General features: G+C 40.7%; 1 protein-coding gene and 1 non-coding gene across 4 annotated transcripts; both read left to right on the plus strand.

Moving 5' to 3' along the window:
- Nucleotides 1-7,050: 7,050 nt before the first annotated feature.
- Nucleotides 7,051-21,636, plus strand: LOC138425241 (HLA class II histocompatibility antigen, DRB1 beta chain-like). 3 transcript variants are annotated; one of them, XM_069562866.1, is made up of 7 exons: nt 7,102-7,215; nt 7,330-7,414; nt 15,392-15,661; nt 18,270-18,551; nt 20,382-20,492; nt 20,952-20,975; nt 21,286-21,636. In XM_069562866.1, exons 3-7 carry the CDS (start codon nt 15,400-15,402, stop codon nt 21,297-21,299), a joined length of 693 nt encoding a protein of 230 aa, XP_069418967.1. In that variant the 5' UTR covers nt 7,102-7,215; nt 7,330-7,414; nt 15,392-15,399; the 3' UTR covers nt 21,300-21,636. The 3 variants fall into 3 exon arrangements, with proteins under 3 accessions (XP_069418965.1, XP_069418966.1, XP_069418967.1); XM_069562864.1 differs by lacking the exon at nt 7,330-7,414 and having other exon boundaries at nt 7,051-7,215; XM_069562865.1 differs by lacking the exon at nt 21,286-21,636 and having other exon boundaries at nt 7,052-7,215; nt 20,952-21,071.
- Nucleotides 7,754-7,825, plus strand: TRNAY-GUA (transfer RNA tyrosine (anticodon GUA)). The gene has a single exon. It is a non-coding gene; the product is annotated as a tRNA-Tyr (tRNA).
- Nucleotides 21,637-22,088: the final 452 nt, after the last annotated feature.

The raw sequence follows: 22,088 nt of genomic DNA on the forward strand, positions 1-22,088 counted from the left end.
CGAGATGCTAAAACTTACTATATATCTATAGTAAGATGTATTTTCTTTTGCACTGATTCATTATTCATTATAAACACCAGTAATAGAAAGTCCAGATTATACCGCTGACCAACTGAGGTTTAGTTTAGTACAGAGAGCTTCAAGTTGTTGGTAATATATATTCCAAGCTCATTTCTTTCAACAAAATGGTTCCCTGATAAATAAAAATTGAGAAAGCAAAGAAAAAAAAAGAAAAATGACAAAGAAAAAATTAATAAAATAATGGTTATTATTATTTCCATTACTTTCATTGTCATAATTCCATTTGAAGCAGCAAAGTCTTTATAATTTCTGATGAGTAGCTGCTGAGAATGTATAATATTGCAACTATTTTGAAAGACACTTTGACAGTTTCTTGAAAAGTTAAAAGTTATATTTACCATATGATTGAGCAGTTCTTCTCCTTGGAATATCATCAAGAGATATGAAAATATATGTCCTCACAGATAGATGTATGCAAAAATTCATAGCCATATTACTCATAATCATCGAAACTGAAAACAATCCAAATATCCATCAGTTAGTGAGTGGATAAGCAAAATGTGCCACATTCATTCGATGGAATAAATCAGCAGTGAAGGAGAATAAATTATGTGAAATGACAATATTTGGAACAAATGATGATACATGTTACAAAATGAACGAGCTTAAAGAATACTGTACTAAGTGAAATAAGCCAGACGCAAAAATCTATATGTCACATAATTCCATTTACATGAAGCATCTAGAAAAATGTAAATTTATAGGCAGTGAAGTCGGATGAGGGAGGTATAGGGCTTTAAATACTTACTCTTACAATCTCCAAATGTGTATTCTCATCATTTATATAAGACCCTTGATTTTTCCCAATAATGTGTTCCAGTTTTCAGTATAGAAGCCTTATTTATATTTTTGGTGTATTCAATACTAGATACCCGCTATTCTTGGTTATTATTGTGAATGGTACCATCATCTTGACTTTGATTTTGATTTGTTTCTGGTAAAGCAGAATATAATTGGTTTTATGTATCCAGATATATTGGTAGTTATTAATCTATAAAATTACCTATTATTTTTACAATCAAGGTAATGATAATTTTAATTCCTTTGCCACATCCTTGTATCTTTTTTTTTTTTTTTGCATTTTTTATTGTCAAATGATTCCCTGGTGGCTCACACGGTAAAGCATCTACCTGCAATGCAGGATACTTGGGTTCAATCCCTAGGTCGGGAAGATCCCCTGGAGAAGGAAATGGCAACCCACTCTAGTACTCTTGCCTAGAAAATTCCATGGATGGAGGAGCCTGGTGGGCTACAGTCCATGGGGTAACAAAGAGTCAGACACGACTGAGCGACTTCACTTTCTAACATCTCAAGTACTCTAGATATCATGGGGAAATTTTACGGTATTTCCCCATTGAGTCTGATATGTGCAGTGGGGTAGCTATCCTTCCTTAGACTGAAAAAAAAAATCACTCTTTGTTTTAGTTTTTAATAGAGTTAAAAATTAAATGCAAGTGTTGAATTCTGTCGATTGATATTTTATAATTTAATCAAGATGGTCATATGACTTTTTTCCTTCTTTCAGTTAATATAGTGAATTACATTGTTAAAGCAACCTTCATTCCTGGAATAGGCTCCATATGACATTGATGCATTTTGCTTTTTATAAAGCACCTGATTTAATTTGCTAATATTATCTTAAAGTTTGACATCTATGTTTATAAGAATGACGAGTCTATAAATTTCTTTTTGTTTAGGGTCTTTGCCAGTTTTTGACATAAAGACTATATAGGTTTCATAAAAGTATTTGAAGTGTCTTTTCTTTAGACGTTTGCATTAAATTAGTATGGTTTCTTCCTTAAATATTTAAAAAAGTTTGCTGAAGAACAGGCGATTTAAAAAATTATACACCAGCCCCAAGCATCTTGTATCCTGCATCAAACCTAGACTGGCGATTTGTTTCTTATATGATATTATACATGTTTCAATGCCATTCTCCCAAATCATCCCACCCTCTCCCTCTCCCACAGAGTCTAAAAGACTGTTCTCTACATCTGTGTCTCTTTTGCTGTCTTGCATACAGGGTTATAGTTACCATCTTTCTAAATTCCATATATATGCTTTAGTATACTGTATTGGTGTTTTTCTTTCTGGCTTACTTTACTCTGTATAATCAGCTCCAGTTTCATCCACCTCATTAGAACTGGATGACCCAGAGGGATGGTATGGGGAGGGAGGTGGGTGGGGGGCTCAGGATTGGGAACATGTGTGTACCCATGGTGGATTCATATTGATGTGTGGCAAAACCAATACAATATTGTAAAGTAATTAGCCTCCAATTAAAAGAAATAAATTAAATTTAAAAAATATACAAACAGACACCCAAGAGCACTATAAATAAATATTCTACAAAACATTCTAGTAACTCATAGGAGGCAGAGAAAAGAAAAAATACATATAAAATATAGAAAGAATAAGTAGAAAACAATGATAAAATGGCAGATTTAAACCTCAACTAACAACTACAATAAATGTAAATGTTTACCACAGTAGAGATAGTCCCTACCATTTAATGATGGTTCAGATTATGATTTTTTGACTTTTACAATGGTGCAAAATTGATATACATTCATAGAAATTGTGTATTGAATTTTGATCTTTTTCTGGGTCATCAATATGCAGTATGATACTCTCTCAAAATGCTGGGCAGTGGCAGTGAGCTCCAGCTCCCAGTCAGCCACACTATCTTAAGGATAAACAGTCAATACATTTACAACCATTCTGCACCCATAAAACCATTCTGTTTCCACATTCAGTACAGGGCTCAATATATTACAAGAGATATTAAACAATTGGTATAAAACTGGTTGTATGTTAGATGATTTTACACAACTGTGGGCTAATATAACTGTCACATTTAAGTTCAGCTCAGTCGTTCAGTCATGTCCAACTCTTTGCTACCCAATGGACTATAGCACACCAGGCCTCCCTGTCCATCACCAACTCCCAGAGCTTGCTGAAACTCATGTCCGTTGAGCTGGTGATGCCATCCAACCATCTCATCCTCTGTCGTCCCCTTCTCCTGCCTTCAATCTTTCCCAGCATCAGGGTCTTTTCCAATGAGTCGGTTCTTCACATCAGGTGGCCAAACTATTAGAGTTTCTGCTTCAGCTTAACATTTAACATTTAAGTTAGTTTAGGGTAAGCTATGATGTTCAGTCGGTTAGGTGTATTAAACACGTTTTTGACGTTTTCAACTTTTTTAAAATTGTTTTTGGTGTTTCGATATTTTCAACTAATCAGTAAATAACCCTATCATAAGTAGAGGAAGATCTGTAATCAAACTGCTAGATGGATAAGATAATGACCCACTAATTAATGTTTATGAGAAGTTCACTTCAATTACAGCAATGTAAGTGGGTTGAATGCAAAAAAAAGAAAAAAGAAAAATGAAAAGGGGACAATGTGCAAATATTATCAAAACAGAGCAGAAGAGTCTGTATTAACATAAGATAAAGTAGATTTTAGAACAAATAAAATTACCAGGAACAGAGGAGGAACATTACATAAAGATAAAAATATTCTCCACCAAGTAAACAAGGCAATTCTGAATGTGTTGTACCCAACAATGGAGCTGAAAAATAGGAGAAGAAAAAACTGATTGAACTAAAATGAGAAAAAAACATATTCACAATTATAGCTGGAGATTTCAGTATTCCTCTAAAAACAACTAAACAGAAACTCAAGAAGGATGGAAAAGAACTCGATGCTATGAACAAACAGGATCTAATCAGTATTTAGAGAACAATATTTACGGACCAATGTTTATAAATAATCCAAAGATCCAAGTGGAGGTTTTATACTCCCAATAAAAATGAAAAGACAACATGTCAAAATTTGTGAGATACAGCTAAAACAGTGTTTAGCAAGACATTAACAGCACTAAATGTTGACTGCAGAGAAGCTGAGAAATCTCGTATTAATAAAGTAAGTTCCCACCTAAAGGAACTGAAAAAAGAAAAGCAAAAATTTCAAGGCAGGCAGAAGGAAGGATTGAGATTCAGACATGAGCAGAAATTAGCAATATTGAAAACAGAACAATATAAAATATCAATAAAATGAAAACTGACTTTTTAAAAAGATCAGTAAAAATGACAAGCTTTTAGCAAGACTGGTAATGAAAATAGTATTTACAAATGTCAGGAAGACAAGAGATACCCACAGACCCTACAGATACCAAAAAATAATAAAGTGATACTGCAAACAACTTTATACACACAAATTTGATAACTTCTGCAAAATGAGCCAACTCCTCAAGAAGTATAAATATAAAAATTCTCACAAGATGAACTGGATAATCTGAATACCTCTATAACTATTTTAAAATTTTAATTCTTTATATTTAAACTCAAGAAAAAGAAATCTCCAGAGCCAGGTGGTTTCATAAAATGGATAGTTCTATAAAATGTTTAAAGACTTAAAGTTATTTCTAAAATAACAACTGAGTTTAGCAGGGTCTCAGGATGCAAAATAAACCTACGCACATCAACTCTATTTCTATATACTTGCAGTGAATACATGGAGTCAAATTTAATAGTAAAATATTATGACCAATCATTCAAAAATGAGATAAATGCATACAAACCTAACAAACATGTATAGAACTTGTATGCTGAAAGTGTTTTAAACACTTGCTTAAATAATCAAAAGTTGTAAATATTTGAAGAGACATACTATGTTCTTGTATTGGTAGGTTCAACATAGTAAACACACTAATTCTCCCCCTTCCCCAATGATCTTTAGGTTTAATGCAATTCCTATGGGTTTGCTTGACAACATTAGAAAGAGATGTCAAGACAAGGGGAGTAGCTCCTTTTCCTACCTGGTGAGAATGACTAGTAAATTTGTGTTTTGAAGGTAGAAACTTGTTTGTCTACCTATGATAATGAACTAATGGCAAAAGAACTGCCAAAACAATCCATTATTTATTTTGAAATAGACAACATTTCAGATGCACACCTGGGATCACTGGACAGTTGCTAGTGGAAAACCAAGGTGGAGTTTTGAAAAATAATGTGGCAGTAATTATAATAGATAAAGAGGTGTATATTTTGCTCTAGCACAATGAACACAAGATCTAGATCAAAGGGGAAAAAAAAATCTCTTTGTACATACGATATTAATGGGCAAGTCTATGAGAATTCTAGCTGATCTCTCTGTGACTACTTAACAGAAAATGTTTTGGTTCTACGGCTTCCCTGGTGGCTCAGACAGTAAAGAATCCACTTGCAATGTGGGAGGCCTGGGTTTGATCCCTGGGTTGGGAAGATCCCCTGGAGAAGGGAATGGCTACCCACTCCAGCATTCTGGCCTGGAGAATTCTGTGGACAGAGGAGCCTAGCAGCTTATATATAGTTCATGGGGTCATAAAGAGTCAGACACAACTGAGCAACTTTCACTTCACTTCACTCATGATCCAATATTTGAGCTTGTGTTATTTGGAGTCACATATATCTTGGTTCAGTCTGAAATGTACCATTTTCTACTCCTGTATCCTTGCAAAGCTTATTTAACCTCCAAGCATAATTTTCCTCTTTTGCAAGATTAGAAGGAATACTAAAATCCCTGAAACGATGTGAGAATTATATTTCAAAAAGATGTATAAAAAGGTCCTTGCTAATTCCGGGTACAAGGTAAAGAGAGCAAAAATTGCTCAATTAATTATAGTCATTTTATTGCCAAATGGTGAGTACTATCGCTAGAACTATTAATGTGCATAAAGGATAAATGCTTATTAGAACTGGGGTGGAGTGTAAATTAATGCTGAACTTTAGATAGTTGGCCTCTAAAGTCCATTCTAAATCTGAAATATTACATTTATTCTAAAATAATGTGCAATAATTATCTAATATAGATTTATATGCTTAAAATTATGTGATTATGTCAAAAGATATAATTCATAGTTTTCCCATAGTTTTCCCATAGTGTTCTCTTTTCTAAACACTCTGTAATGTATTCATTAGCAGTCTTCTTTTCTTAGGATAAAGTAAGAGAAGTTGATAAATAAGGGACATATCCCCAGTAAAATGAGGAAATCCTAATGGGAAACAGGAATAAGGAACTCAACACTTTTTTAAGGTAAGATCACCTTTTAAAGCTGAGTTATCATGCCAACAGCTGACTTGAAGTCCTTTGTCCATCTCTCAGTCTCCTGCATACTATGATGTGGGCAGTTGGTTTTATTACCTTGTTAGATAACATGCTATAAAAAATACCTTTAAGACCCTCCATTCCACATAGGTCACATGATATAAGTCCCCCTTTATCTCTGTGTTTTCTGGAGGTGCCATTAAAGTCAATCATAATATCAGGGACAAACCTGAAGACATTTTCATTTGCATTGAATTATTGACTAATATTTAATTTCCTGCAGTTTATTGGAGACAATCTTATCTGTAAGGAGGTACAGTCTATACTCTCCATGCAACAGTTATAATTCTGTTACCAGGGACACTGTTCTTTCAGTTGTCCACAGAATCACAGCATTTTTCAGAATTGAAATACTTGAAAAGTCAAAGTGCTTTATTTTCAACAAGTTCAGTAATTTCCCCAAATCTACAACACTAAATTATGACGCAAAAAGGATGAGATCATAGGACTCTTAAAATGCAACAATTTTTTCTCCACTTCCTCAGTTCCTCATACACTCACACCTACATTTGTCAAAGTATTTCGAGTAAGAGGAAAGATTTCCTAAAAGGCTCAAACGAGTGACACACCAGTGGCCAGCACAGAACTGGCACACGAGAGGGCCCCAATTGAGATATCTCAGATACAACAGATCAAACCTTTAAAGTACTAAGTTAAAATAATCTTTTTAATGGAGAAAATTCTAAGCTTCAGAAGAGGACCTTCCTCCTGAATCTCTGACCAGCAAATGATGATGCTTTCCATCTCTGATGCTGATTGGTTTTTCTAACACTGAGATCATCCAGCCCAGGAAGAAAGAGTTCATTGGCTAGCATTGTTTGGCCACGTGGGTTGAAGAGGGTCCTAGTCCTCCCTGAGTGACTCTCAGCTGCTCCCTCACACTCTGTTCTCCTGTATGATGGTCTGTGGTTCACTGGATGGCAGCTTTGGCAGTGCTACTGATGGTGCTCAGCCCTCCCTTCTCTTGGGCCAGGGAAACCCAATGTAAGTGCACACCTTTGAGGGGAGGGTGAGCTATTATGGGTGGGAGAAGAAAGGGAGTTACAATTGTCTATGTGTCCAGACTACATCTCTTAAAAACTGTGACATTCTCTTCAGTCATCACCAGTCCTTAGCACATGGAGCCTTCATTCCTTCCACAAGAAAAGGGCCTTGGATGCCTGCCTTCTGAGTGCTGCTTAAGGTAACTCCATATACATGGGATAAGTCTTCTCAATTCTCCTCCAATAAAACCTCTCTAGTCTTACAACCCATTCCTCTAAGGATCTTAAGAGGATTTACAAGTAAGAAAGTCAGAATAACTGCCTTTATTATGTTGAGTTGCAAAGATCCCCTGGAGGAGGAAATGGCAATCCACTCCAGTATTTTTGCCTGGAGAATTCCATGGACAGAGGACCCTGGTGAACTACAGTCCATGGTATCACAAAGAGTTGGACACAAAAGAGCACACACTCAACACACATATCAGAAAAAAGAAAAGTTTCTCTGAAAATTTACAGGGACTCTCATGGAATTAGAACGGTCCCTGGTGGCTCAGATGGTAAAGCATCTGCCTGTAATGCGGGAGACCCGGGTTCGATCCCTGGGTTGGGAAGATCTCCTGGAGAAGGAAATGGCAACCCACTCCAGTACTCTTGCCTGGAGAATCCCACAGATGGAGGAGCCTGGTAGGCTACAGTCCATGGGGTCCCAAAGAGTCAGACAGGACTGAGTGACTTCACTTTCACTTTCTTTCTCCGAGGAAGATACTATGTATGTCCTTAACAGAGTCTATGATGTTGCTGTCTCTTCCTAATATGTGAGAATGTAGCAAAGGACATCCCTCACTATATCTTTTCCTATCTTCCTGAACCACAATGTTTAAAATGCCTATATCCCTGCCCTGGAGCTTCTCTGACAGAAGTTGGCATTAATTTTCTCTCTTTCTCCTGGGTAAAGCATCTTGGAGCTAAACCAGGGATCTTTAGCTACTTGGAATTACTCTGTAGATAAGGAGCACCCATAGGATGTTCTGAAGTGCCTTAAAGAATTTATGGCATCTTCTGAAAACCTGATACAGGTTAGTGCTCTTTATAAATCTCTTTTGAATCTTTCTACATGATTAGTTTATCCTCTCTCTCCCCATTCTCTGGACTGAGAACATGCAAAGGGATTCAGCTAGTAGAGGATAAATTATAGGAAATTCTGTTTTTGTAAGTTACAAGTAGTCAAATATCAGCATTTTCATATGGCAAGCCATAAACCCTGAGAAGGGTCCTGAGAATGTGAGGTTGTTTCCATCCTACTGGGTTGAAAGTCAAGAAGCAAGTCAAGGGAACTCATTGGCTTATCAGATATTGGCCCCAAACCTCGTAGGTTCACTAATAATGCCATTTAATTTCCTTAATTAGTCATGTTTGGTGTCCTCTTCTTTCTGGTTCTTCCCTATTCTTTCCTCAAACTATGCCATGACCATTAGAAAAAAATCCCCATTAGAGAAAAAAATTTGCACAAACCGTCAGCACTATAACAGATCAATTGGATGAGTTGAAACTTAATGAATGTTTCCCTGAATCTTAAAATTACCTTTTCCTCTCTTTTGAATGTTTCTTCCAACTAGTAGAAGGAGCAAAAGGAAATTTGCCTGAATTCCCCACAGGAAACGGAAAGGATATCATATGCCTACAGAAAAAAAAAAAAAAAAGGAGTTTTGGAGCTGAGCTCTTTCTTGCCTTCCAGGAGTCACACAAAGACCCATTTCCAGAACACTGGGTTTGTTCATTTTGAACTCAAATGTCTTTTTCTGAGCAACTATTATATACTGGGTTCTGTTCTTGGCTCAGAGAATTCTATTTCAGTAACTTAGGAAAGTCCCCTGCAGTCATGAGCTTACCTAATGGCGGGAGAGGAAGACAACAACTCAATAAACACTTAGCAGGGAAAATCATTTCAGAGAGCAATAAATGTGCTGAAAGAACACTTCAGGGTTGTAGAGCAGAGAGACCTGCATTCACCTGACTTCAGTTCAAGCGTCTAGGAAGCTCTCCCTGAGACAGCGACAGTCAACTGAGATGTAAACGATGAGAAGCCAGACTCGTGAAGGATCTTAGGGACAAGTGTCCCAGGGAGATGGAGCAGAGGAGAGGCCGAAATGTGAGAAGATGTTTGCTGTGTTTAAGGGGCAGAATGAAGATTAGAGTGGCTGAAGCAGAGCAAGCTGGTTGGACAGTGAAATAAGATGAGATTGGAGAGGAAAGTAGGAGCCAAATCATATTAGGCTCTGGTGGCTGTGATGAGAACTTTTAAAATCTTTGGCTCTGCTGGGTCTTTGTTGCTGAGCACGCTTTTCTCTGGCTGTGGTGCACAGGCTGCTCATTGTGGTGGGTTTTCCTGTTGCCGAGTGCAGGCTCTAGGGCACACAGGTTTCAGTAGATGCGGCTCCTGGGCTGTGGAGCACAGGCTCAATAGTTGTGGCTCACGGGCTTCATTGTTCCACAACACGTGGGATCCTCCCTGATCAGGGATTGAACCCATGTCTCCTGATTTGGTAGGCAAATTCTTCACCACTGAGCCACTAGGAAAGCCCGCATGACCCAAACTTGACTTTTATTTATAGAGATATGTGAAATTACTGAGAGATTATAAGGAGAGTCAGTGTGTTTATTTTAAAAAATAATCTAGCTACCACGTGGAGACTGGACTCCAGAGGTTCACAAGTGGAGTGGAGACACCATTTAAGAACATGGCAGAATTCTACAGGGCAGGTATCCTGTGGCTTCACTTACAGTGGTGATGACAGAGACAGCAGTAAAGATAAGTGAACAGATTTGGGGAGATTGTTGTGTGACTGGCTCTTTTCAAACTTTGTCATGTGACAAGAAGGTGTTAGAGAATTCCTAAATAGTTAGTGGACCTAGTCTCACCCAGAAAACACTCCTCTCTGCTGTCATCTAAGTGAAGGCCTGTATTCAAAGTCTGAGGTCCTGTTCTTTTTCTATAAGCTGTCTGTATAAGAATGTTATTTTTTCTAACCTTCTCATTTTCTAAGGGTTCAGTTCAGTTCAGTCGCTCAACTGTGTCCGACTCTTTGCAACCTCATGAACCGCAGCATGCCAGGCCTCCCTGTCCATAACCAACTCCCAGAGTCTACCCAAACCCATGTCCATCAGTTGGTGATACCATCCAACCATCTCATCCTCTGTCGTCTGTTTCTCCTCCTGCCCTCAATCTTTTCCCAGCATTAGGATCTTTTCCAATGAGTCAGCTCTTCGAATCAGGTGGCCAAAGTATTGGAGTTTCAGCTTCAACATCAGTCCTTCCAATGAACACCCAGGACTGATCTCCTTTAGGATGGACTGGTTGTATCTCCTTGCAGTCCATGGGACTCTCAAGAGTCTTCTCCAACACCACAGTTCAAAAGCATCAATTCTCGGACTCTCAGCTTTCTTTATAGTCCAACTCTCACATCCATACATGACCACTGGAAAAACCATAGCCTTGACTAGACAGACCTTTGTTGACAAAGTAATGTCTCTGCTTTTGAATATACTATCTAGGTTGGTCATAACTTTCCTTCCAAGGAGTAAGCATCTTTTAATTTCATGGCTGCAATATCCATCTGCAGTGATTTTGGAGCCCAGAAAAATAAAGTCAGCCATTGTTTCCACTGTTTCCCCATCTATTTCCCATGAAGTGATGGGACCGGATGCCATGATCTTCGTTTTCTGAATGTTGAGCTTTAAGCCAACTTCTTCACTTTCCTCTTTCACTTTCATCAAGAGGTTTTTTACTTCCTCTTCACTTTCTGCCATAAGAGTGGTGTCATCTGCATACCTGAGGTTCTTGATATTTCTCTCAGCAATCTTGATTCCAGCTTGTGCTTCCTCCAGCCCAGCATTTCTCATGATGTATTCTGCATATAAGTTCAATAAGTAGGGTGACAATATACAGCCTTGACATACTCCTTTCCTGATTTGGAACCAGTCTGTTGTTCCATGTCTAGTTCTAACTGTTGCTTCCTGACCTGCATACAGGTTTCTCAGAGGCAGGTCAGGTGGTTTGGTATTCCCATCTCTTTCAGAATTTTCCACAGTTTATTGTGATCCACACAGTCAGAGGCTTTGACATAGTCAACAAAGCAGAAATAGATGTTTTTCTGGAACTCTCTTGCTTTTTCCATGATCCAGTGGTTGTTGACAATTTGATTTCTGGTTCCTCTGCCTTTTCTAAAACCAACTTGAACATCTGGAATTTCACAGTTCATGTATTACTGAAGCCTGGCTTGGAGAATTTTAAGCATTACCTTGCTAGCATGTGAGATGAGTACTTTCTAAGGTTATTTGACTGCAGAAATGAGAGTCTTACATCTGGCCAAGGCTAGTAATTCAGTATTATTAATACCAATAACACTGGTATTATTGGGTGTAGGAGGCAAAGTTAGAAATGAGTTAACTGGCGCTTTGAATAGGACTGAAATATCTATAGTTGTAGCTTACTAATATAGATAAGTAGTGGACAAGTGGCAGGGAAATTAAGAAGGAAGATGATGTGAAAAATACATTGTATGTCTTTTTAATTGTCTGGTGAGGCAAAGAAATAAGTAAGTCATACTCAAATTTATTTTGCTGGGAAAATAGCTCTTCATTGGGAGTGGATTCTTGAAAAATAGAAATTTCATATAGGAACGACATTTTCGACAGATAAAATATTGGCAAAACTTTTAATGTAATTCTCAGTATACTATAATTAGCAGTGGCTTTTGACCACATATTTTCAGATGATTTATACTAGTTGAACTCATCCAGTGACAGATCACCAACACTTCCCCCAACTCCTTGACCCTGAATATTTGGCAATATCTAGAGCCAGAAGCAGAAGCAGAAGATATTAAGAAGAGGTGGCGAGAATACACAAAATATACAAAAAAGATCTTCATGACCCAGATAACCATGATGGTATGATCACTACCTAGAGCCCAACATCCTGGAATGCGAAGTCAAGTAGGCCTTAGGAAGCATCACTACGAACAAAGCTAGTGGAGGTGATGGAATTCCAGTTGAGCTATTTCAAATCCTAAAAGATAATGCTATGAAAGTGCTGCACTCAATATGCCAGCATATTAGGAAAACTCAGCAGTGGCTATAGGACTGGAAAAGGTCAGTTTTCATTCCAATCCCAAAGAAAGGTAATACCAAAGAATGTTCAAACTACTGCACAATTGCACTCATCTCACACGCCAGCAAAGTAATGCTCACAATTCTCCAAGCCAGGCTTCAACAGTACATGAATTGTGTAGTTCCAGATGTTTAAGCTGGGTTTAGAAAAGGCAGAGGAACCAGAGATCAAATTTCCAACATTCATTGGATCATTGAAAAAACAAGAGAGTTCCAGAAAAACACCTGCTTTATTGACTATGCCAAAGCCTTTGACTGTGTGGATTGCAATAAACTGTGGAAAATTCTGAAAGAGATGGGAATACCAGACCACCTGACCTGCATCCTGAGAAATCTGTATACAGGTCAAGAAGCCACAGTTAGAAGTGGACATGGAACAACAGACTGGTTCCAAATCAGGAAAGGAGTATGTCAAGGCTGTATATTGTCACTCTACTTACTTAACTTATATGCAGCATACATCATGCGAAATGCTGGGCTGGATGAAGCACAAGCTGAAATCAAGATTGCCGGGAGGAATATCAATAACCTCAGTTATGCAGATGACACCACCCTTATGGCAGAAAGCGAAGAAAAACTAAAGAACCTCTTGATGAAAGTGAAAGAGGAGAGTGAAAAAGTTAGCTTAAAACTCAACATTCAGAGAAGGAAATGGCAATTCACTCCAGTATTCTTGCCTGGAGAATCCCAGGGATGGGGGAGCCTCGTGGGCTGCCATCTATGGGGTCCCGCAGAGTCGAACATGACTGAAGCGACTTAGCAGCAGCAGCAACAGTCAGAAAATGAAGATCATGGTATCTGATCCCATCACTTCATGGCAAATAGATGGGGAAACAGTGGCAGACTTTATTTTTTGGGGCTCCAAAATCACTGCAGATGTTAACTGCAGCCATGAAATTACAAGATGCTTGCTCCTTGGAAGAAAAGCTCTGACCAACATAGACAACATATTAAATTACAGAGGCATTACTCTGACGACAAAGGTCTGTTTAGTCAAAGCTATGGTTTTTCCATTAGTTGTGTATGGATGTGAGAGTTGGACTATAAAGAAAGCTGAGTGCCTGAGAATTAATGCTTTTGAACTGTGTTGTTGGAGAAGACTCTTGAGAGTCCCTTGGACTGCAGGGAGATCCAACCAGTCCATCCTAATGGAAATCAGTCCTGAATATTCATTGGAAGGACTGATGCTGAAGCTGAAACTCCAATCCTTTGGCCACCTAATTGGAAGAACTGACTCATTTGAAAAGATCCTAATGCTGGGAAAGATTGAAGGCAGAAGAAGGGGATGACAAAGGATGAGAGAGTTGGATGGCATCACCGACTTGATGGACATGAGTTTGAGCAAGCTCTGGAAGATGGTGATGGACAGGGAGGCCTGGCATGGGGCAGTCCATGGGATCACAAAGAGTCAGACCTGACTGAGTGACTGAATTGAACTGAGAGCCATTTTTGGTTGTTACACTGAGGGTTTCTTCTGACATCAAGTGAGTAGAGGCCAGAGATGCTGGTAGACAGCCTACAATGTGCAGAATAGCCACCCTCACCTAAGAGACATATTTGATCTCTTACCTAATCAGGTCAGATTTGAAAAGAGAGTTCTGTCACCAAATTTAAAAAATAAATTGGTTTTTTGAGCTGTCTGGATTTGGAAATGCCAAAAAGGAAAGGTAGAAGTATACTGGGATCATGGTTTTAATTTCCTTAAAATTCTTCAAAAGTTTCCCATTTACCATAAATTCAAAACTCCAACATCAACTATAAGACTTTTAAGAACCTGGCTTCTGTGATTTTTCCAGTGAAAACTTTCACCGTGCTTCCTCACTCTCTGTGCTTTTAGTGAGAAGTTTTCCTCTGGATTGCTGCAGAAATCATCATCTCTTTCAAGCCTTTACAAATGCTACTACCTTTACCTGAAATATGCCTCCTTTTTCTCCCAGACATACACACACTTCTTGCCTTCAGTCCATCTAAAGCTAACCTTTCATGTCACATCTTTTTAAACAACAAAAACAAAAACTGAAGTGTAGTTGATTATGAACTTCCCTGGTGGTTCAGCTGGTGAAGAATCTGCCTGCAATGTGGGAGATCTGGGTTTGATGCCTAGGTTGGGAAGATCCCCTGGAGAAGGGAACGACTACCCCTTCCAGTATTCTTGCCTAGAGAATTCCATGGACAGAGGAGCCTGGCGAGCTACCGTCCATAGAATCGCAAAGAATAGGATAAGACTGAAATGACTGAGCTCACACACATTGTATCAAATGTTTGTTTTTCTATTCCGAATGAGGTTAGGCTACAGTCCTTGGGGTTGCAAAGAGTTGGACACGACTGAGTGACTTTCACTTTCATTGTTGATTTATAAATTTGTGTCATGTCATGTCTTAAATATCATTTGAGACAAATTCTCTGCCCCCCTAATGTAATTATTCTCTCTTCTAGAACGCCTCACTTTTCTTCTGACAATTCTGACTCTTGTGTAATTAACTCTTATGTGGTTGGGTTTCGCCCATCACTCTCACTAAATGTTATGCTCCTAGATGAGGTAGGGAAGAGGTCTGTTTTTCCTTCTTTGGATTCCCAGGGCAGCAGCACAGGCCTGGCACAAGGTCAGCACCAGGTAAGGAAGTGTTTCAGGAACTGCTGAAGGTCTGTGGGATGAGAGGAAGGAGCAGTGAGTGTTTTTCTGGCGAAAGCATTCAGGAGGCGGAAGTGATGGGGTAAATCCTGGCCCAGTTCAGGCTTGGAGGTCTCCAGCCAAGTGCAGAGCTGACTGCATCCCACATGGCTTAGGATCAGAGGGGCCTTCCCCGACCACCATGGTCTGGCTTGACCCTGCAGATGAAAGATGAACCATGAGTGCTGGTAGTTAGCAGCACCGGTGGAGCCAGTGAAGGAGTTCCTAGCGCTCCCTCCTCGCCTAGCGACCCGCTTCTCCCCCGCCCATTGGTGGGCGTTGCAGTCAGTCATTTCCAGGAGCCCGCCCAGTGATGAGATCTTTCACTTCTTCACAGCCCTTTTCATGCATCAGTTTAAGGGTGAGTGTCGTTTCTCCAACGGGTTGGAGCGGATGCGGTTCTTTGCCAGATACATCTACAACACGAAGGAGGATGTGCACTTCGACAGCGATGTAGGGGAGTTCACGGCCCTGACGGAGCTGGGGAGGCCAGACGCCGAGTACTGGAACCAGCAAAAGGACTTCATGGAGCAGATGCGGGCCAAGGTGGACACGGTGTGCAGATCCAACTATCAGGGCATTGGTAGCTTCCTGAGGCAGCGCCGAGGTGAGCGAGGCCGGTGAGTGGCCTCGGGGAGGTTGTGTGTGTGTGCGTGCGTGTGTGCAGGAGTGTGTGTGTGAGAGAGAGACGGAGAGAAGGACAGAGACAGAGGCTGAGTCCAGGTGAGTGCTGGATTGTGAGCAAGTTCAAGTTAGGAAAGTTGCTGTGAGAGGATGAGACTGGGAGTCTCACATGCTGTCGGGGAGACAGTGTGTGATTTTGTCAGTGTGTGATTGTGAGAGGGGCGAGAGCATGTGGTGGGGGAAGGGGCCGGGGGTCTGAGAGAACCAGAAAGGGTATGAGGGGTGGGGGAGATGCTGGAAGGAAAGATGGTAGCAGGCTGTGGGAGAGGTGAGGTGGCAGAAAGGGGAAGGGGATATGGAGGAATACTGACTGGGATAGGGGGTTAGGCTTTCCTGGTGGCTCAGACATTAAGAATCTGCCTGCAATGCAGGAGACCTGAGTTTGATCCCTGGCTGGGGAAGATCCTCTGGAGAAGAGAATGGCTACCCACTCAAGTATTCTTGCGTGTAGAATTCCATGGACAGAGAAGCCTGGCGGGCTACAGAGGGTCGCAAAAAGTTGGACGCGACTGAGTGACTAACCCTCTAGTTGGTTAGAGAGGAGGAGAGGGCATTGAGGTGTCTGTGATTGTGCTACCCAACAAAGGGCTCTGGAACTTGGACGTTCATGGTCAGCTGTGGTACAGGAGCTTCAGCACCTCATCTTCCTGGATGATGGACCCTTTGCTTCATATCTGAGTCTTTTGCTTCTGTGGTCAGGGAGAAACTTTGCTTCTGGGTCCATATTTTCTCCTTTGCTCATGCTTCAGCTGCACGACTCATGGTTTTGTTCTTTCATCTCTGAAAAGCAACCCAGTATCTTGCTTGAAACAGAATAGGGCGGGTTTGGAGCTGGTTCTGGGGTTATACAATTATAAGAAATTTTAAGTTTTGTACTCTTTTAAGATTAATTAATTTTTGACTGTGCTGGCTTTTCCTTACTGTGTGTAGGCTTTCTCTAGTTGCAGTGAACAAAGACTACTTTCTAGTTGCAGAGCATGGGCTTCTCATTGCAGAGGGCTCTCTTGTTGCAGAGCATGGGCTCTAGGATGTGGGAGCCTCAGTAGTTGCAGCACGTGGGCTCAGTAGTTGTGGGACGGGTTTAGTTTCCTTGAAGCACGTGAGATCTTCCCAGATCAGAAATTGAACTTGTGTCCCCTGCACAATGGGTGGATTGGCGGGTGGATTCTTAACCGCTGGACCACCAGGAAAGTCAAAGAATTTCTTTTTTTTAATTAGTGACTTTCCTTCCTGCTTTACCTCTCCTTCAGGACTCAAGTTTTTCTTGGGATTCAACTCATAGACTTAAAGAATCACCTGTGTCTTTCCTTCTTCCCAGGGTGGAACCATTCTGAGGTCTTCTAAGGTGTGACTGCTGGGAGACAGCTTTCCCAGGGCTTCATGTTCTATATCCACACCTACCCCACTGCTATTCCCTAATTTATCGATACTTTGATTCATATTTTCTCTTCAATTAAACAAGGATAACAATAGCTAACATATATTGAAGACTCAGTTCAGTTCAGTCACTCAGTCGTGTCCGACTCTTTGCGACCCCATGAATCGTAGCACGCCAGGTCTCCCTGTCCTTCACCATCTCCCGGAGTTCACTCAAATTCATGTCCATTGAGTCGGTGATGCCATCCAGCCATCTCATCCTCTGTCGTCCTCTTCTCCTCCTGCCCCCAATCCCTCCCAGCATCAGAGTCTTTTCCAGTGAGTCAACTCTTTGCATGAGGTGTCCAAAGTACTGAAGTTTCAGCTTTAGCATCATTCTTTCTAAAGAACACCCAGGGCTGATCTCCTTTAGAATGGACTGGTTGGATCTCCTTGCAGTCCAAGGGACTCTCAAGAGTCTTCTCCAACACCACAGTTAAAAAGCATCAATTCTTTGGCACTCAGCTTTCTTCACAGTCCAACTCTCACATCCATACATGACCACTGGAAAAACCATAGCCTTGACTAAACAGACCTTTGTTGGCAAAGTAATGTCTCTGCTTTTGAATATGCTATCTAGGTTGGTCATAACTTTTCTTCCAAGGAGTAAGCGTCTTTTAATTTCATGGCCAAGTTCCAGTTATTGTTTTACATATCTTACATGCAATAATCCTCACATAGCACTGAGAGGTAAATTAGGATAATAATCCGCTTTTATAGATAGAAAGCTGAGGCACATGGAAATGTAAAAATTCTCCCAGTCACTAAGAGGAAGAGCCTGGATGTTAATCCAGGCTGTCTGGCTTCAGAAATCATGCTTTTAATCAATACACTATATGCCTTGAAAGATTTGTCAATGCTTCAGTTCAACAATGAATTATTTTTCATACTATGAAACACACACACATATTTTGTCAACATCTTTCAAATCTAATGGGCCAGTGCTGTAAGAATTAAAGTCAAGGCTCACAGTACTAGCTCCTAAAGTTGGGCCGAATGGCCTGTCTAGCCTACCTGAGACTGCAGTTTGCTCTGGTGATTGGTTTAGAAAGGCAACCAATCAAGGAGACTCACTTCATCTTGCTTGCTGATTCCCTCCACCTTTTCCCTCCTAGTGGAGCCTATAGTGACTGTGTATCCTGCAAAGACCCAGCCCCTGCAGCACCACAGCCTCCTGGTCTGCTCTGTGAATGGTTTCTACCCAGGACACGTTGAAGTCAGGTGGTTCCGGAACGGCCACGAAGAGGAGGCTGGGGTGATCTCCACAGGCCTGATCCAGAATGGAGACTGGACCTTCCAGACCGTGGTGATGCTTGAAACAGTTCCTCAGGGTGGAGAGGTCTACACTTGCCAAGTGGAGCACCCCAGCCGGACGAACCCTCTCACAGTGGAATGGAGTGAGAAGCTCTCTGTCTGCTAAGTTCCTCACCCACCGTGGAGGGGGCTTGTTTTCCCCTAAGTGTCAGGTGTCTCCTCTCCCTACACCATGTGTTCATTTGCTCATGTTCTCCTGTCCTTCAGCTGAGGTTACTGGGGGAGCCCTTTATCCCGTGATAGAAATCCTCTGATACTTTACGGATATCTTGGCATAGTTTCTCCAAATACCTACACCCCCCTGGGGAGGCATTTCTTCCTGACAAGGAGAAAAGAGGTGTCCCCAGTCTGAGCCTCCCTGAAATCTCAAGTCCTGGTCACCCTGTGACCCGGGCACTAGTCCCCTGCCTCAGGCTGGGCTTGTACTTCCGACACTGTTGCTCTGAGTTGTTCACTGTAATCTGAGAAAAGGTGAATCCTTTACAGTGTAGAAACCTTCCTGACACGGGTGGAGTTCAACCTCAGCTGTGCCCTTTATTAGTTCTGTCACCACAATTTAACCTCATTCAGTCCCAGGTTCCTCATCTATCCAGTATTGAAGTCCTGTGGCCTTATATCAGGACTGCAATGTTTAATGAGTTCAGTGCCTGAATCTTGAAGCTACTCTGTGTGTTTTTTAAGACAATTTTTTGTAGGAATTGCCAGTTATTCTAGTTCTTCCAGGGCAGCCTTCTTTCCCCCTTCTCGAAACTCTCAGTCTTATGATAGGTCTGCTCAATGTTATGTAGCAGCCTGGATGGGAGGGGAGTTTAGGGGAGAATTGTTATTGTTTAGTCGCTAACTCATGTCCAGCTCTTTGTTACCCCATGGACTGTAGCCCACCAGGCTCCTCTATCCATGGGATTTCCCAGATAAGAATACTGGAATGGGATGTCATTTCCTTTTCCCTTGGGGGAGAATGGATACATGTATATGTCTGGCTTAGTTCCTTTGCTGTCTGCCTGAAACTGTCACAATATTGTTAATTAGCCATACTGCAATACAAAATAAAAAGCTTAATAAAAAATTCTCAATCTTATGCAGCCACTTTGGAAGGTGGTATGGAGATTCCTTAAAAAACTAGGAATAAAATCACCATATGACCCAGCAATCCCACTACTAGGCATATACCCTGAAGAAACCAAAATTAAAAAGACACATGGACCTCAATGTTCATTGCAGCACTATTTACAATAGCTAGAACATGGAAGCAACCTAGATGTCCACCGACAGATGAATGAATAAAAAACCTGTGGTACATATATACAGTGTACGTATATACAAATTGACATTTGGCAGAAACTCAACCATATAAAGGAACGCATTTGAGTCAGTTCTAAAGAGGTGGATGAACCTAGACCCTAGTATACAGAGTGAAGTAGGTCAGAAAGAGAAAGAGAAATATCACGCACTAACATATATGTATGGAATCTAGGCAGATGGTACTGATGAAAGTTTCTGCAGGGCAGCAATAGAGACATATACATAGAGAACAGACTTATATGGACACGGGATGGGGAAAGGAAGGAGAGAGTGAGATGTATGGAGAGTGTAACATGGAAACTTACATCACCATATGTAAAATAGATAGCTGTATGACTCAGGGCACTCAAACAGGGGATCTGTAACCTAGAGGGGTGGGATGGGAGGGAGATGGGCTGGAGGTTCAAGGGGGAGGGGACATATATATACTTATGGCTGATTCATGTTGACATTTGGCAGAAACCATCACAATTCTGTAAAGCAATTATGCTTCAACTAAAACAAAAAAATAAATACATTAAAAAATTCTCAGTCTTAAAGATTGAAGTTGTATTGAAGTTAGAGAAGTTGTATTTGGGATAAAAATGACTAAAATTAGCTTCATTTCTTAGGAGCACAGTCTGACTCTGCTCAGAGGAAGCTGATAAGTGGAGTTGGAGGCTTTGTTCTGGGTCTGCTCTTCCTTGGTGTGGGGCTGTTCATCCATTTCAGGAGTAAGAAAGGTGAGTAACCAGTTGGCAGATGATACTCCTCACAGGCTTTTGGGAGAAGAAACATGACTTTGCTCGCGTAGTTCAGTGACCCTGTACAAAGTCTCTCATTACCTAGTTGACCTCAGATTTCCTGAAAATCCAGAAATTGACAGCCCATGATTAGCCATGCTTGAAACATAAAAGGTGATGGCCTATAAAGATCAGAAAATGGTTAACACTCATGAAATTTGGGGTGGAGATCCTGGGGCAAATGCAGGAAGAGACACTAAGGCTGATGAAATTACACTGGGTTTGTGTGAGAGAAGCTTCATGTTCTTCGTGTCGGTTCTCCTCTCTATCCTGGCATCCTGTGATGTGGGCTGTGCTGTGAGAGAAATCTTAGGAGAGTGCTCTGGGTCTGGGAACATTGTGTTTGGGGATGGATTTACCTCCATATTTTAAGTATATGTCTTTCTTCCTCTTTTCCAGGACAGCCTGCACTTCAGCCTATAGGTAATGCTCTTTAACTCTCTTTTAGAATCATATTTAGCCTCCTAGAGCAGATGATAGAGGTGACAAGACAGGAGACAGAAATAATGAGAAAGACTGTGGATCTGACTTCTCGACTTCAGTTTACACTGAAGCTTCTTCTGTCCACTAAACAGAAGGTTTGAACTGTAAAGTGGCTTTGGCCCAAGAAGACTTAAGAAAATTTCCCCTTCTTACTGCAATGCTTTAACAGAAGGCTCTGAGAGGCAGAGACAAGGGGAAATGCTGCTTGGAAAGTAAGACTGGAAATGACACTGTCCTCTGCTTCCTGAAGGACCCCTGAGCTGAAGTGAAGATGGTAACACTCAAAGAAGAACCTTCTGTCCCAGCTTCTTCACGGCCTGAAAAGGTCTCCTGTTTGGCTCCTATTCCTCCACAACACGAGTGCTTCTCAGGATCTCGTTTGCTCCTGGTTGAGTGACCCTGCAGAAAGTGTCCTTCTTGCTGGTTTCCTTGGCCCCCAAGTTTGACCTGGACGTTCTCAGTATTGATCACCATACCTTATCTTCATTCTTTCCTGGTCCCCTTTGTTTTCAACCTTTAGTGCCTCCTGTGCCTTGGATCTCATCTTCTGTCCATATTATTATATAACTTTTTATCACAAATAAATATGGACTGGCAATCATCTGCTTTATACAGTTTCAAGGAAAGAAGTAGAAAGAAAACAGAAGTGGCGGGTGACATCACAAAACAATGATAGTTATTATTTCTCATATATTCCTAAATTTGGTCATTTGTGGATCTGGAGGTTTCCTTGCTCCCTTCCCTGTTTTTTCCTTGAGTTTTCTGCATTCTGTCCTCAGGTATATTTTCCTGAGCTAGAAGAAAGTCCTTAATTCCCTCTATCGTGGTGGTTTCCTACATCTTTGCAACCTCAAAGATAAACACACTGTATAGTAATCTGCTATTATTTAAAAGTTACAAAATGTATATTGCTGTTTATTTTCTCCTTTGCCATGATTTTTAAACAAAGTATCGAATCCTGGGTTAGTTCACTCCTGAACTCCTCTTTAATTAGACTAATAGTGGGCTTCAATATTTAAATCTTTTTCTCTCTAAGATAAACATCAGTGACGT

The sequence above is a fragment of the Ovis canadensis genome, chromosome 20, assembly GCF_042477335.2.
Source record: "Ovis canadensis isolate MfBH-ARS-UI-01 breed Bighorn chromosome 20, ARS-UI_OviCan_v2, whole genome shotgun sequence".
In the NCBI taxonomy this organism is placed as follows: Eukaryota; Metazoa; Chordata; class Mammalia; order Artiodactyla; family Bovidae; genus Ovis; species Ovis canadensis.